Consider the following 13,584-nt stretch of genomic DNA (forward strand, 5'->3'; position numbering starts at 1 on the left):
TTAACCTATACCAGTCGATTTGTTTGCAATCACACCATTAAACGTGTCTTTATAAGAACTTGTTCCATTAGACATAGACAGTTTTGTAAGGAATAGGGGGATGTAAATAAGATTATTTACACAATCAATAAAGTTGCAATTGCAAAATGATGTACCTGGATAGCAATGTCTTGTACTTGACGCATGGTGTCACTATTATCAAAGGTTACTATTTTGATAACCGTACACAAAAACGATCTTCCTTCTTAGGGACTGCTTTTACTGTACCTCTGATCACGGAACAAAAGAATTAGCCGAACGCGAGATTTAACGGGATCAGACCGTCTGTTTTTGTTATTTTTAACGGATTTTATGTATGGATATGAAAGAAGACCTTCGCCCTTCTGCCTGAAGTATTTTAAAGGGCACATTTCCACATGCATTACCATTTGCTGGATATTTTCGCCATGCGACACAAACATTGCAGAAAGCGATGGGAGTACCGATGGGCTTTTCTCTGTTATGCGTTTTTGTTGTTCTTTGGGAGAGGGGCTTCGGGACAAATACGATATTCCATTCCGGAGGAATTAAAAATCGGTTCGTTTGTGGGAAATATCGCTCAGGATCTTGGTCTGGACATTGAAAAACTGAGAGACCGCGGGTTTCGTGTTGTCTCGGGATCCAAAGAACAGCTCTTTCAGGTAAATCAAAAGGACGGTTCTTTATTCGTCAATGAAAATATAGACAGAGAGAAACTGTGCCAGAAGAACAGTAAGTGTGTTATAAACCTTAAAGCTGTTGTAGAAAATCCACTAGAAATGCATCACATTGAAGTTGGAATTCTTGATGTAAATGATCATTCCCCGAATTTTCCAGAAAGGGAGAAACGTTTGGAAATAGCAGAGTCCACAATACCGGGAGCGCGCTTCCAATTGCAAGGAGCGTTTGACCCAGATGTGGGTATCAATTCACTGCGCTCCTATAAAATGAATCAAAACGAACACTTTCAGTTAGAAGTAAAAGACCGAGGTGAAGATAAAAAAATTCCCGTTTTAGTTCTACAAAAGCCTTTAGACAGAGAGAATAAACCAAATCATATTCTGCTCCTGACAGCCTTTGATGGAGGAACACCGGAGAGATCAGGGGTTCTCAATATTACTGTAGTAGTCCTTGATATTAATGACAATGCTCCGGTTTTTGATAAAGAAGTCTATTCGGTAACTTTGAAAGAAAATGTTCCCGTAGGTACTTTGTTAATAAAGGTAAACGCCTCGGATTTGGATGAGGGGCCTAATGGTGAAGTGGTGTATTCGTTTGGCAACAGCATACGAAGTAAAGAATATGAGGCATTTGATTTAAATATGGAAACAGGAGAAATTAAAGTTAAGGGGGAAATAGATTTTGAAGAACACCAGAGCTATGAAATCGATATACAGGCCTCTGATAAGGGGCAAAGCCCTTTGATTGCCCAGTGCAGTGTTTTAGTAAAAATTGAAGATGCAAATGACAACAGGCCAGAGATAGACATCACTTCCTTGTCAAATGTAATACCCGAGGACGCACGTCCTGGTACTGTTGTAGCCCTGATGGGTGTAGTAGATAGCGATTCGGGCAAGAATGGCGAAGTAGTCTGCACCTTACAAGACAATTTACCCTTTGTGTTGAAACCTTCCTCTAGGGAAAATTTTTATTCTTTAGTGACAAATCGGAAGTTAGACCGAGAGGTCATTCCGATGTATAATGTTACAATAACAGCAAGTGATCTGGGAAATCCCTCATTGTCGTCTTTTAAAACTATAACAGTGATGATATCTGATGTAAATGACAACAGTCCTGAATTCTCGCAAAACCCATACGCACTTTATTTAGTAGAGAACAATGTTCCCGGAGCCTCCATATTTTCAGTAAGTGCCAGTGATGCGGACCAAAATGAAAATGCGCTCATTTCATACATGTTGGGAAATGATTTTGTGGACATGAAAGTTGCCTCTTTTTTAAACATCAATTCAGAAAATGGGAACATTTATGCATTAAAAAGCTTTGACTTTGAAGAGATTAAATTCTTCAAATTCCTTGTCACAGCAGTTGACTCCGGAGTGCCGCCACTCAGCAGTAATGTCACGGTGAACGTTTTCATTCTCGATCAGAACGACAATGCCCCAGCGATTTTGTCGCCTTTAATTTATAATGGTTCCGTTGAGTTGCAAATTCCACGAAACGCGAATTCAGGTTATTTGGTAACTAAAATGAGAGTCTATGATGCTGATATAGGATACAACGCCTGGCTATCATTTTCACTGCTCCAGGTTACCGATCCCAGTCTCTTCAGTTTGGAACGGCACACTGGAGAAATCAGGACACTTCGCCCATTCACGGAAAGTGACGACAGTGAACATAAACTGATCATGCAGGTGAAAGACAATGGGAACATTTCACTTTTCACAACAGCAACAATACTCATTACTACCGTCGAGGACACAGAAGCCTTTGCCATCTCTGACTTTAAAAACCCAGAAAAAAATGTCCAGGAAAGCAATTTAACTTTTTATTTAGTTATTGCCCTGGGGTCAGTTTCAGTGCTGTTTGTATTCAGCATCATCACTCTTGCAATAATGCATTGTTCCAGTGCAAAATGCTTTTCGCCAGACAATTCAAGCAATACAAATTACGCAGACGTCAGCGGGAACGGAACCCTTTGCCACAGTATCCAGTACAGAGCCGGAGAGAAGCGCTACATGTTAGTGGGACCCAGAATGAGTATAGGCTCTACAATAGGTCCGGGAAGCAAGCGGAACACTTTGGTTATCCAGGAGAGAGGAGGGGATACTTCCGACGAGGTAAATTAAGTGTCTCGTTTCCAGCAAACATAATTGCTTCTCTAGTAGTAGCGTTGCGCTTTTGTAATGCTTTTTGAGCAGTAATGAATCAGGATGTATATGTAATCGATTGACCAATAATACATGTTTTAAAGTATTTCAAGTCTACACTCAGAGAATAATTACTATTGAAATACTAGGTTTAAAGAAGGTCTGTGTTGGTACGGAAATCGAGACTGAAAACTATTGGTGCAGACAGTCTTGACGTTGTCAAATTGATGCCGGTCTTGTGGCGGGCATCGCGAGTTTCACATATTGTCTTCCTGATCTGTGTGAGAATGTGAAACTTATGCATTTGCATCCAGCACTCTCTGGGTGTTCCATAATCGTTTACTTTAAAAAACAGATCAATGTCCTATAATGTGTATATCATATGAATATTTTATTGCATGTTTAAGTTTGACAAAATTCTGAAAAAAAAGCAACAACGGAAAACAGCATAAGGCTTTTCTAACGATCAAATTGTAAAAGTAAGATATAAAAACATTTAGTTCCTATCCAAAAGTGAAAATTTCGTGTTTAGACAATCTAATATTAATGCGCATCTGTTTTTTTTTTTACCGGCATTGAGGCCTATGTTGACAAAACAGTGGTTGTGCCTTTTTACCGATATGTTATCATTAGCCTTCTTTGGTTATTTTTGAAAATACTCGGTAAATGTGCTTTTAGAAGCACTAAACCTGTGAATTGCTGGAGCTGTGTGACGACACATGGTGTCACTGTTATCAAAGATAACGGGTTTTTAGACCGACGATGAGACTGAAGCCCTACCCAGAACAGAAACAGCATTCTGCTTAAAAACAACAGTCGGCATTTTGTAAGGGAGGTGCAGACCGGTCAGTTTTTACTTAAGCCTCTGTGCTGACTTTCTATCCGGATATTAATAAAGACCGCTGATGAACGTGGATATTTCACTGGCAACACTGCTGCAGGGCCGTTTAAGAGAACTTGGTAGTATTCTCTGAACACTGTAGTCATGGTACAAAAGGATATTAGAAAAAGATGGGAGTATCGACGGAGACTTCTGCATTTTGCGTGTCTGTTGTGCTTTTGGAAGAGGTCTTCTGCTCAAATAAGGTATTCTATTCAGGAGGAGTTAAATATTGGTGCGTTTGTGGGGAACATCGCTCAGGATCTGGGATTTAACATTGAAAAACTGAGGGACCGTGGGTTTCGCGTTGTCTCGGCATCCAAAGAACAGCTTTTTCAGGTAAATCAAAAGGACGGCTCGTTACTCGTCAACGCAAATATAGACAGAGAAGAATTGTGTAACGTGAACCCTAAGTGTGTTATTAATCTGAAAGCTGTCATAGAAAACCCATTGGAAATGCATCACGTTGAGATAGAAATTGTGGATATAAATGATCACTCCCCGAGCTTCCCAATAGCGATTAAACGCTTGGAAATCTCAGAGTCCACTCTCCCGGGAACCCGCTTCCAACTGGAAGGTGCTCGTGACCAAGACGTAGGTATCAATTCATTGCGCATTTATAAATTGAATCAAAATGAATATTTTAAATTGGAAATAAAAGACCGTAGCGTAGACAATAAAATTCCTGTTTTAGTTTTACAAATTCCATTGGATAGAGAAAAGAAACCAGAGCACCATTTAATTTTGACAGCTTTTGATGGTGGAACCCCGGAGCGATCGGGAATTTTGAACATCACGGTAGCCGTCCTCGATATCAATGACAATACCCCTGTTTTTGATCAAGAAATATACTCAGTAACTTTACCGGAAAATGTCCCAATTGGTACTTTTGTGATCCAAGTAAATGCCACCGATTTGGACGACGGCGCTAACGGAGACGTGCTGTATTCATTTGGAAACACTATGAGAAGTGAAGTATATGATACTTTTATACTTGACGTCAGTACAGGAGAAATCAAGGTTAAGGGGCTGATCGACTTTGAAAAGTATCAAAGTTTTGAAATAGACGTACAAGCTTCTGACCGAGGGCAATTTCCCTTCACAGTGCACTGTAGCGTTTTTGTAAAGGTTGAGGATGTGAACGACAACAGGCCGGAGATAGATATTACTTCTTTATCTCATAGTGTGGTACCCGAAAACGCACATCCCGGCACTGTGGTGGCACTGATGGGTGTTACAGACCTTGATTCTGGCTTGAACGGTCAAGTTGTCTGTACATTACCAAACAAAATACCTTTTGAGTTGAAACCATCTTCTACAGTAAATTTCTATTCGCTAGCAATCAAACGTAATTTAGACCGAGAGACCATTCCTGTTCACAATGTTACAATAACTGCAAAGGATAGAGGAAACCCTCCTTTGTCATCTTTTAAAACTATCACAGTGATCGTATCGGATGTAAATGACAACGCTCCTAAGTTCTCACAAAATCCATATATGTTGTATCTGCCAGAGAACAACGTTCCCGGAAGCTTGATATTTTCAGTAAGCGCAGAGGATGCGGATCAAAATGAGAATGCTCTTATATCATACACGCTGGAGAACAACATGTTTGATACGAGGACAAACTCTTACTTAAACATCAATTCGGAGAATGGCAATATTTACGCATTGAAAAGTTTTGATTTTGAAGAGTTGAAGAACTTTAAATTCCGAGTTATAGCGAAAGACGCTGGAGTGCCATCGCTGAGCAGCAATGTCACGGTTAATGTTTTTATTCTAGATCAGAACGACAATGGACCGGTGATCTTGTCACCTGTAAGCGCTAACGGGTCTGCTGAAGCTGTTGAGGAAGTTCCCAGGAATGTCAATGCAGGATATTTGGTGACCAAAGTGCGAGCCTATGACGCAGATATAGGATACAACGCCTGGTTATCGTTTTCACTGCTGCATGTTAGTGACTCCAGACTCTTTAGTTTGGAGCGCTACACGGGAGAAATCAGGACACTTCGACCGTTCACGGACACTGACGAGACTGAGCATAAGTTGATCATACAAGTAAAAGACAACGGGAACTTCTCACTATCCACAACAGCAACCATACTTGTTCTGACTGTTGAGAACACGAAATCATATGCCGTGTCTGATTTTAAACATGAGCAGCATGAGGAAAATAATACGACTTTTTATTTATTGGCGTCCCTGGGTTCAGTCTCAGTTCTTTTTGCAATCAGTATTTTTGCTCTCATAGCAACTCAGTGCTGCAAGCAAGGTGATTCGTCAAAGGATTCGCGGGATAAAATGTACGCGGACGTTAGCGGGAATGGGACACTTTGCCACAGCATTCAGTACAGAGCTGGAAACAAACACTACATGGTTGTGGGACCGAGACTGAGCGTAGGCTCAACTATGGGTCTCGGGAGCAATAGGAACACTCTCATTCTCCCGGAAAATACAGGAAAGAATACAGGAGAGGTACGTGCTGGTCTGTTTTATATTACATTTAAAACTATACGTTTCATACGTATATGGTGGTATTTATCAATATATTGTACAGTATTTATATTTCAACACACACAAACACATTTATACATCTTTTCATAGATTTATGATGTTTACTTACAAGGTAATACAATTCCTAGTAAAACTGAGATGCTTCTCACCCATTTTAGAGAGTTGCTGAAAAATGGAATTTTAGCTGCTGCTGGAGTGTATTGTATTTAGAATTCTTCGTGTGAAGTTTTTCTATCCATCTGTTTCCTGTTCGCTTTTCATGGTGGGTTGAAACTATAACGTTCATTAAAGACCTTTAAATGTGATGTTTTAAGGTTGCTTTTGCTAATTCCGTTGTAAGGCTTATGGGTTTGTGTTGCAGAGTTTTCCTGTACGGTGACATTTTCAATGAAATCTTGCATAAAGGCGTGGACACAGTTTTAATAGCAAAAGTCTGTGAACTTTTAAGGAGTCCTAAACATACAAGCAAGTTATAGATGATAGAAATCCAACACATTGCTTGATCTAAATTGAAACGTTTTGTTCTTTACAAGCTTTTACAGTGACATTTTTTTTTGCGTAATATTTTACCTCTTTGTAAAATTCAATGAAAGAACACCCAATGTCATTTTACATTAGTACGCACAGTGTCGCTGTTATCAAGCACAACTCTATATCGGGTTTTTAAAATCAGAGGCCCATCCCATATCACGGGCTGTTTTCGTCACAAAGCAGAGCAGAAGAGTGTCTATGTATTTATTTTGCGCTCCTACTGGATTTTGAGATTAATTTGGGGTCTCGGCATTGAACGCTTTTTAAGTAACATGTTATTCTGCATCGAGTCAACATAGTTTTGCGTCAGATCTGGATTCATCTGTGGTTTTTACCTATTCGCAATGTGTCTCGGCGAGCTCAGAAAATGGGAATATCAGTGGATACTTCTCTCTTGTGCGGTTGTCTCGCTGCTTCAGGAAAACGCTTGGGCTCAATTGCACTTCTCCGTTCCAGAAGAGCTTGAACATGGAGCTTTCGTAGGGAATGTTGCCAAGGATTTGGGACTTGACATCGTTCCGTTAGCAGACCGTAAATTTCGCATCGTGACTGGATCACGGCAACATCTGTTAGAGGTAAACCAGGACAATGGCGTCTTGTTTGTGAATGAAAGAATAGATAGGGAAAGTCTCTGTGAAAGGAACAGTAAATGCTACATAAACCTCAAGATCGTTCTAGAAAACCCGCTCGAGATTCATTATGTTGAGGTAGAAATTACAGATATAAATGACAACTCTCCAAGCTTCCCAGAAAAGGAGAAGTTACTGGAAATAGCGGAGTCCACGCTGCCGGGAGCGCGCTTTCCTTTACAGGGCGCGCGCGACTTAGACGTGGGTTTCAATTCTCTGCGTCTGTATAAACTGAGTCAAAACGAGCATTTTGAGCTTGAGGTGCAGGGGCGCAGCGACGACAGTAAAATTCCGATTCTGATACTTCGTAAACATTTAGATAGAGAGCACATCCCCAAACACAGTTTGCTTTTGACGGCGGTTGACGGCGGGAGCCCCGCAAGGTCCGGCACACTCAACATCACCGTCACTGTCCTCGACATCAACGATAATGCTCCAGTATTCGATCAGCAGGCTTATATCGTTTCGCTAGATGAAAATGTCCCGGTGGGTACTTTCGTTATTCAGGTTAGAGCGTCTGATAAGGACGACGGTCCTCACGGAGAGGTTGAATACTCATTCGGAAACACATTTGGCAACGCGGTCCTTGAACTTTTTAGCTTGGATAGTATAACTGGGGTAATAAAAGTAAAGGGGGTGATTGACTTTGAAGAGAATGATGTGTACGAGATTGATGTTCAAGCTACTGATAAGGGCCCGTTTCCATTCACCGTGCATTGCAATGTACTGGTCAATATTAAAGACATCAACGATAATAGGCCAACTATTGAAATCACATCATTGTCTAGCCTGATTTCGGAAGACGCAAGTCCGGGGACTGTCATAGCTCTGATTAGTGTTACGGATAGTGATTCTGGCGACAATGGTCAGGTCGTCTGCAGTTTAGCTGAAAACATGCCATTTGAATTGAAACCCTCGTTTCGAGACGATTTATTTTCTCTGATAACGAAAGGCCGCCTAGACAGAGAGCATACATCCACATATGATGTAACGATCACAGCAAAGGATCTTGGGACTCCGTCTTTATCATCTATTAAAACTATTAAGGTGCAAATAACAGATGTGAACGATAATAGTCCTAAATTTACTCAAGATCACTATGCATTGTATTTATATGAAAACAACGTCCCAGGCGCCTCTATATTCTCTGTAAGTGCTTCCGATTGGGACCAAAATGAAAATGCATTGGTATCTTATTATAAGGGAGACAGTGAAGTGTCTAGTAATTCAATGTCTACGTTTATGAGCATAAACACAGACAATGGAAATATTTATGCTCTGAGAAGTTTCGATTTCGAGACTATTAAACATTTCAAATTCCTTGTCATAGCAAAAGACGCTGGAGTGCCGTCGCTAAGCAGTAATGTCACGGTGGACGTTTTCATTCTGGATGAGAACGACAATACTCCTGTGATCCTGTCTCCAATAGGATCTAACGGGTCTGCTGAAGTTGTAGAGAAACTTCCACGGAATGTGAATCCAGGCTATTTGGTAACTAAAGTGCGAGCCTACGATGCCGATATAGGATACAACGCCTGGTTATCGTTTTCACTGCTGCAAATTACGGACCCCAACCTTTTTAGCCTGGAACGCTACACAGGAGAAATTAGGACACTTCGTTCATTCACGGAAGCAGACGACACTGAACATAAATTGATTATTCAAGTAAAAGACAATGGGAAGCTCTCACTTTCAAGTACAACGACTGTAGTTATAAGCACGTTTGAGAGTACCGAATCGTTTCCCGTGCGTGACATCAATAATGCAGACACGGGTTTAGAGAACAACAGCTTAACTTTTTACTTAATGATAACCCTCGGCTCTGTGTCGGCGTTGTTTTTGATCAGCATCATGTTTCTCATCATAATCCAGTGTTCAAAACCAAAAGGCTTAACGAAATACTCTCGGGATTCAAAGTACGCGGAAGTCAGCGGAAACGGAACACTTTGCCACAGCATCCAGTACAGAGGCGGTGAGAAACACTACATGGTGGTCTCACCGAGGATGAGTATTGGCTCTTCCATTGGTCTGGGAAGCAATGGAAATACTTTAGTCATCCCAGGAAAGGGGACGAAAACGTCAGAAGAGGTAGGGAAAACCTTTTCTTTAGGTCTTGAAATGTAAATATTTCTAGTTGTTTTTAATATTGTTGGAAAAATATTGTATTGTTGTTTTGTACTACTGAATTGAATGTTTTCTTATTGTACCTAGCGGTGCACTCCTGCTGCGCGTTTATTTGCTTCTTTCACGGTGGTTGGAAATGTTTTATTCTAAAACAAAACGCTTAGTCAGTAGTCATACGCCCTGCTTATTAATGAGAAAGTTTAATGAAAAGCGAAACAAATAAAGCAATGAATCTTTAATTATCAGAGTATTGTTTATTATTTTTATTCGGGATTAGTTTTATTTGGTTAGAGTGGTTCTTTCTGTGAGTGGGGTGGGATTACTTAATAATTCAATGCAGTCTTGGGCGGCACAATCGCAGGAAAGCGCACCCGGTACTGAGTGAAATCTGGAACATTCAGTTTCAGAGAAGATTCCCAAACTCTAGGTACAGGTGGAATATATATGTGTGTGTATATCTGTAGACATATGGCTTACTAGCACATAGAACCAGCAATGTGTAAGATTCAGACGTTACCAGTATCATTGTTCATGGATACTTAATAAACAGACAAGTAAAAAGCAAAACACCGTCTCAACGTTTGCAATAGAAACGGTTTGGTTGTTGTCGAGCACAGTGATGTTAAGATACTCCAATGATACTGTTTATCAGACGTTTTATTTGCATCGCAACATTATTAAACATCATTAATTAATGATAATTAATGAAATCTCGATAAGTACTTGACAAATACCATCGAAAAACGATCAATGGATAAATCGATAAATCGTTATGTTGTATTTATAACCTCACTGTGACATTTCTAGAAAAAGAAGATGATACTTGTGATCAAATCATATCTGAGTGAAATAATATAGAAACAGTTTTTCATGTGGGGCACATGGTGTCACTATTATACAACAATACGGTATTGAAGACCTGTTTCAAGTGGTGTACAGCTCCTCCCCGTGCTGAGCAGTTCGCACGCTGTTTTGCAGATGAATACTGCTTAGGACACAGAGGAAGTAGTCTCTTTGTCCAGGCCGGAGCGTATTTTTAGCTTTTTATTTCTTCAGTTTTGCTTTTGTAAATCAATGAGTGTCTCCTGCATTTGGGCATTAAACACGTTCACCTCACTCTGGGATATTAACGAGTGGAAATGTTTGCCACGAACGAATTTCGCCATCGGAAAATATGGCAACAGTCACTTAGGATTCTGATTGTGGCTGGTCTTCTGTGCTTTTGTAAGACGGCGTCTGCACAAATACGATATTCTGTCTACGAAGAAAACAACCAAGGATCTATTGTGGGTAACATTGCCAAAGACCTGGGGCTTGATATCGGCAAATTAGGCGAGCGGAGGTTTCGCATTGTTTCTGCATCGGGTGAGCCTCCGTTTCAGGTAAATCAAAACACTGGCGTTTTATATGTTAACAGAAATATCGACAGAGAAGTGCTGTGTGAGAGAAATAGTCTTTGCTTGATTAACCTTAAAACTGTGGTAGAAAACCCCTTAGAAATTCATTATGTTGGAGTGGAAATCGTGGATATAAATGATCATTCTCCGAGCTTCCCAGAAAAGGAGAAGCGTCTGGAAATAGCGGAGTCCACGCTGCCTGGAACTCGGTTCCCTTTAGAGACGGCACATGACCCAGATGTGGGCGTCAATGCGCTCAGGTCTTATAAACTGAGTCAAAACGAACATTTTGAGCTTGAGATAAAGGATCGGGGTGAAGACAACAAAATCCCAATATTAATATTAAAGAAATCCTTAGACAGAGAGCTCCATACGGCGCACCGATTGCTTCTGACTGCTCTAGACAGCGGGCAACCACAAAGATCGGGGACCCTCAATATCTCAGTAGTGGTTCTCGATATCAATGACAATTCACCTGTTTTCGAAAAAGAGGTTTACGCAGTAACTCTTAAGGAAAACGCTCCGATCGGAACTTTTGTAATTAAAGTAAATGCTACAGACTTAGATGAAGGACCCAACGGCGAGGTCGTGTTTTCATTTGGTAATAACATCCGAAGTAAAGTCTACGATATTTTTAATCTCGATGTTAACACTGGTGAAATTACAGTAAAGGGACTGATAGACTTTGAAGAGAAAGACATGTATGAGATTGATGTACAGGCTACTGATAGAGGGCCAGTCCCCTTCACTGTGCATTGCAGCGTAGTGGTAAAGATTGAAGATGTGAATGACAATGCTCCCGAAATAGAAGTCACTTCTTTGTCTAGCGTGATTGCTGAAGACTCCAGTCTAGGTACTGTTATAGCTCTTGTCAATGTAGCTGACATTGACTCGGGCATTAATGGCCAAGTTGTTTGCTCCCTGTTGGAAAACATGCCTTTTGAGCTGAAACCATCATTTCAGGATAATCTATATTCATTAGTAACAAAGAAACGCTTGGACCGAGAAACCATTTCTTACTATAATATTTCAATAATTGCAAAAGATCGTGGACAGCCTTCCTTGTCATCTTTTAAAACTGTAAACGTGACGATCTCAGACATAAATGATAATAGTCCAAAATTTTCTCAAACTCCGTATACATTCTATTTGTATGAAAACAATGTTCCTGGTGCCTCCGTGTTCTCTGTGAGTGCATCGGATATAGATCAAGATGAAAATGCACGTGTTTCATATGAAATTCTTAGAGGTGACCACGTGGACAGCGGACTTACATCTTTTATCAGTGTGAATTATGATACTGGCAATATTTATGCATTAAAAAGCTTTGACTTCGAAGAGCTTAAAACCTTTGAATTCCAAGTTACAGCGAAAGATTGCGGAGTGCCAGCGCTTAGCAGCAACGCCACCGTAAAAGTTTTCATTCTGGATCAGAACGACAATGCTCCTGTGATCTTGTCTCCTTTAAGTTCTAATGGGTCAGCTGAAGCTGTCGAAGAAATCCATCGGAATGTGAATCCAGGCTATTTGGTTACTAAAGTGAGAGTTTATGATGCCGATATAGGATACAACGCCTGGTTATCATTTTCGTTGCTCCAGGTGTCTGACCCCAGTCTCTTTAGTTTGGAGCGCTACACGGGAGAAATCAGGACACTTCGTTCATTCACGGAAACCGACAGCAGTGAGCATAAACTAATCATACAAGTAAAGGACAATGGGAACGTGTCTCTTTCAGCTTCAGCAACAATACATATTACCACCGTTGAGTCAATAGAATCCTCCGCCGTTTCCGAATTTAAAAATACAGCTAAACGCCAAGAAGAAAATAATGTAACATTTTATTTAATTGTATCTCTGGGGTCCGTGTCTTCTTTGTTTTTGGTCAGTATAATCACACTGGTTGCGATGCAGTGTTGCAGATCAATGACTCGTATAAGTAGCAGATCTTCAATGGATAAGAATTACGCAGACGTCAGCGGGAACGGAACCCTTTGCCACAGTATCCAGTACAGAGCCGGAGAGAAGCGCTACATGTTAGTGGGACCCAGAATGAGTATAGGCTCTACGATTGGCGTGGGGAGCAATAGGAACACACTCGTGTTCGCAGAAAACGGAAGCAAAGATCCTAACGAGGTAAGCTGTGGTTATTTTTGTTAATAAAATGATCATGTATTTTTATCAATTTAGAAACCAACTAGAAGACGGATATAGTGTAGTTTTGCTAAAAACAAATACCTCTCAAAAATGTCTAAATCTTAATACAATTATGATGTTTTTTATTCCCCTCCTGTTTAAAGAGACACGTGGAAAACAGTAAAACGTTCTTAATGACAACAAGTAAGTTTTTTTAGTATACAATGGTTACAGGATACATTTGAGGCTATGTTATAGTTGTCAAATTTTAGCAGTTTAAAGTTTCAATTACTTTACAAAGCGCATGCCCAAGAAGAAAAACGTCATGTTCAGGTGAAGACATGTTGAGTTGAGTATGTCTGCACGTATGACCTTGATTGCTGTTGATGCTACCGTAAGATCCGTATGTGTTTTATGGTCCTTTTGTTTACAAAGACCCAGTTTAGTAAATTTGGAAGGACACCCACTCCATGTGATGTTGTCCCTTTCGGTTGTTGTAGAGTACATACTGTAGATGTCCAACTGATTTG

The 13,584-nt window shown here is 40.4% G+C and overlaps 1 protein-coding gene across 7 annotated transcripts in view; it reads left to right on the forward strand.

The window, feature by feature from the left end:
* The window catches only part of LOC102683315 (protocadherin alpha-C2-like), a 166,407-nt gene that overhangs the window by 12,848 nt on the left and 139,975 nt on the right, over positions 1-13,584 (forward strand). Inside the window, exon 1 of one of the 7 annotated variants that reach the window (XM_069196128.1) lies at positions 688-2,816. The exons of 3 other annotated variants lie outside the window; for them this stretch is intronic. In XM_069196128.1, coding sequence (XP_069052229.1) covers positions 798-2,816 — 2,019 coding nt within the window. In that variant the 5' untranslated portion in view covers positions 688-797. Of the gene's footprint in view, positions 1-687; positions 2,817-3,661; positions 6,202-6,975; positions 9,489-10,500; positions 13,055-13,584 lie in introns of those variants that run through there. 3 more of the 7 variants (XM_015349741.2, XM_015349740.2, XM_015349731.2) reach the window with 3 other exon arrangements.

Source organism: Lepisosteus oculatus, chromosome 11, assembly GCF_040954835.1.
Source record: "Lepisosteus oculatus isolate fLepOcu1 chromosome 11, fLepOcu1.hap2, whole genome shotgun sequence".
Taxonomy (NCBI): Eukaryota; Metazoa; Chordata; class Actinopteri; order Semionotiformes; family Lepisosteidae; genus Lepisosteus; species Lepisosteus oculatus.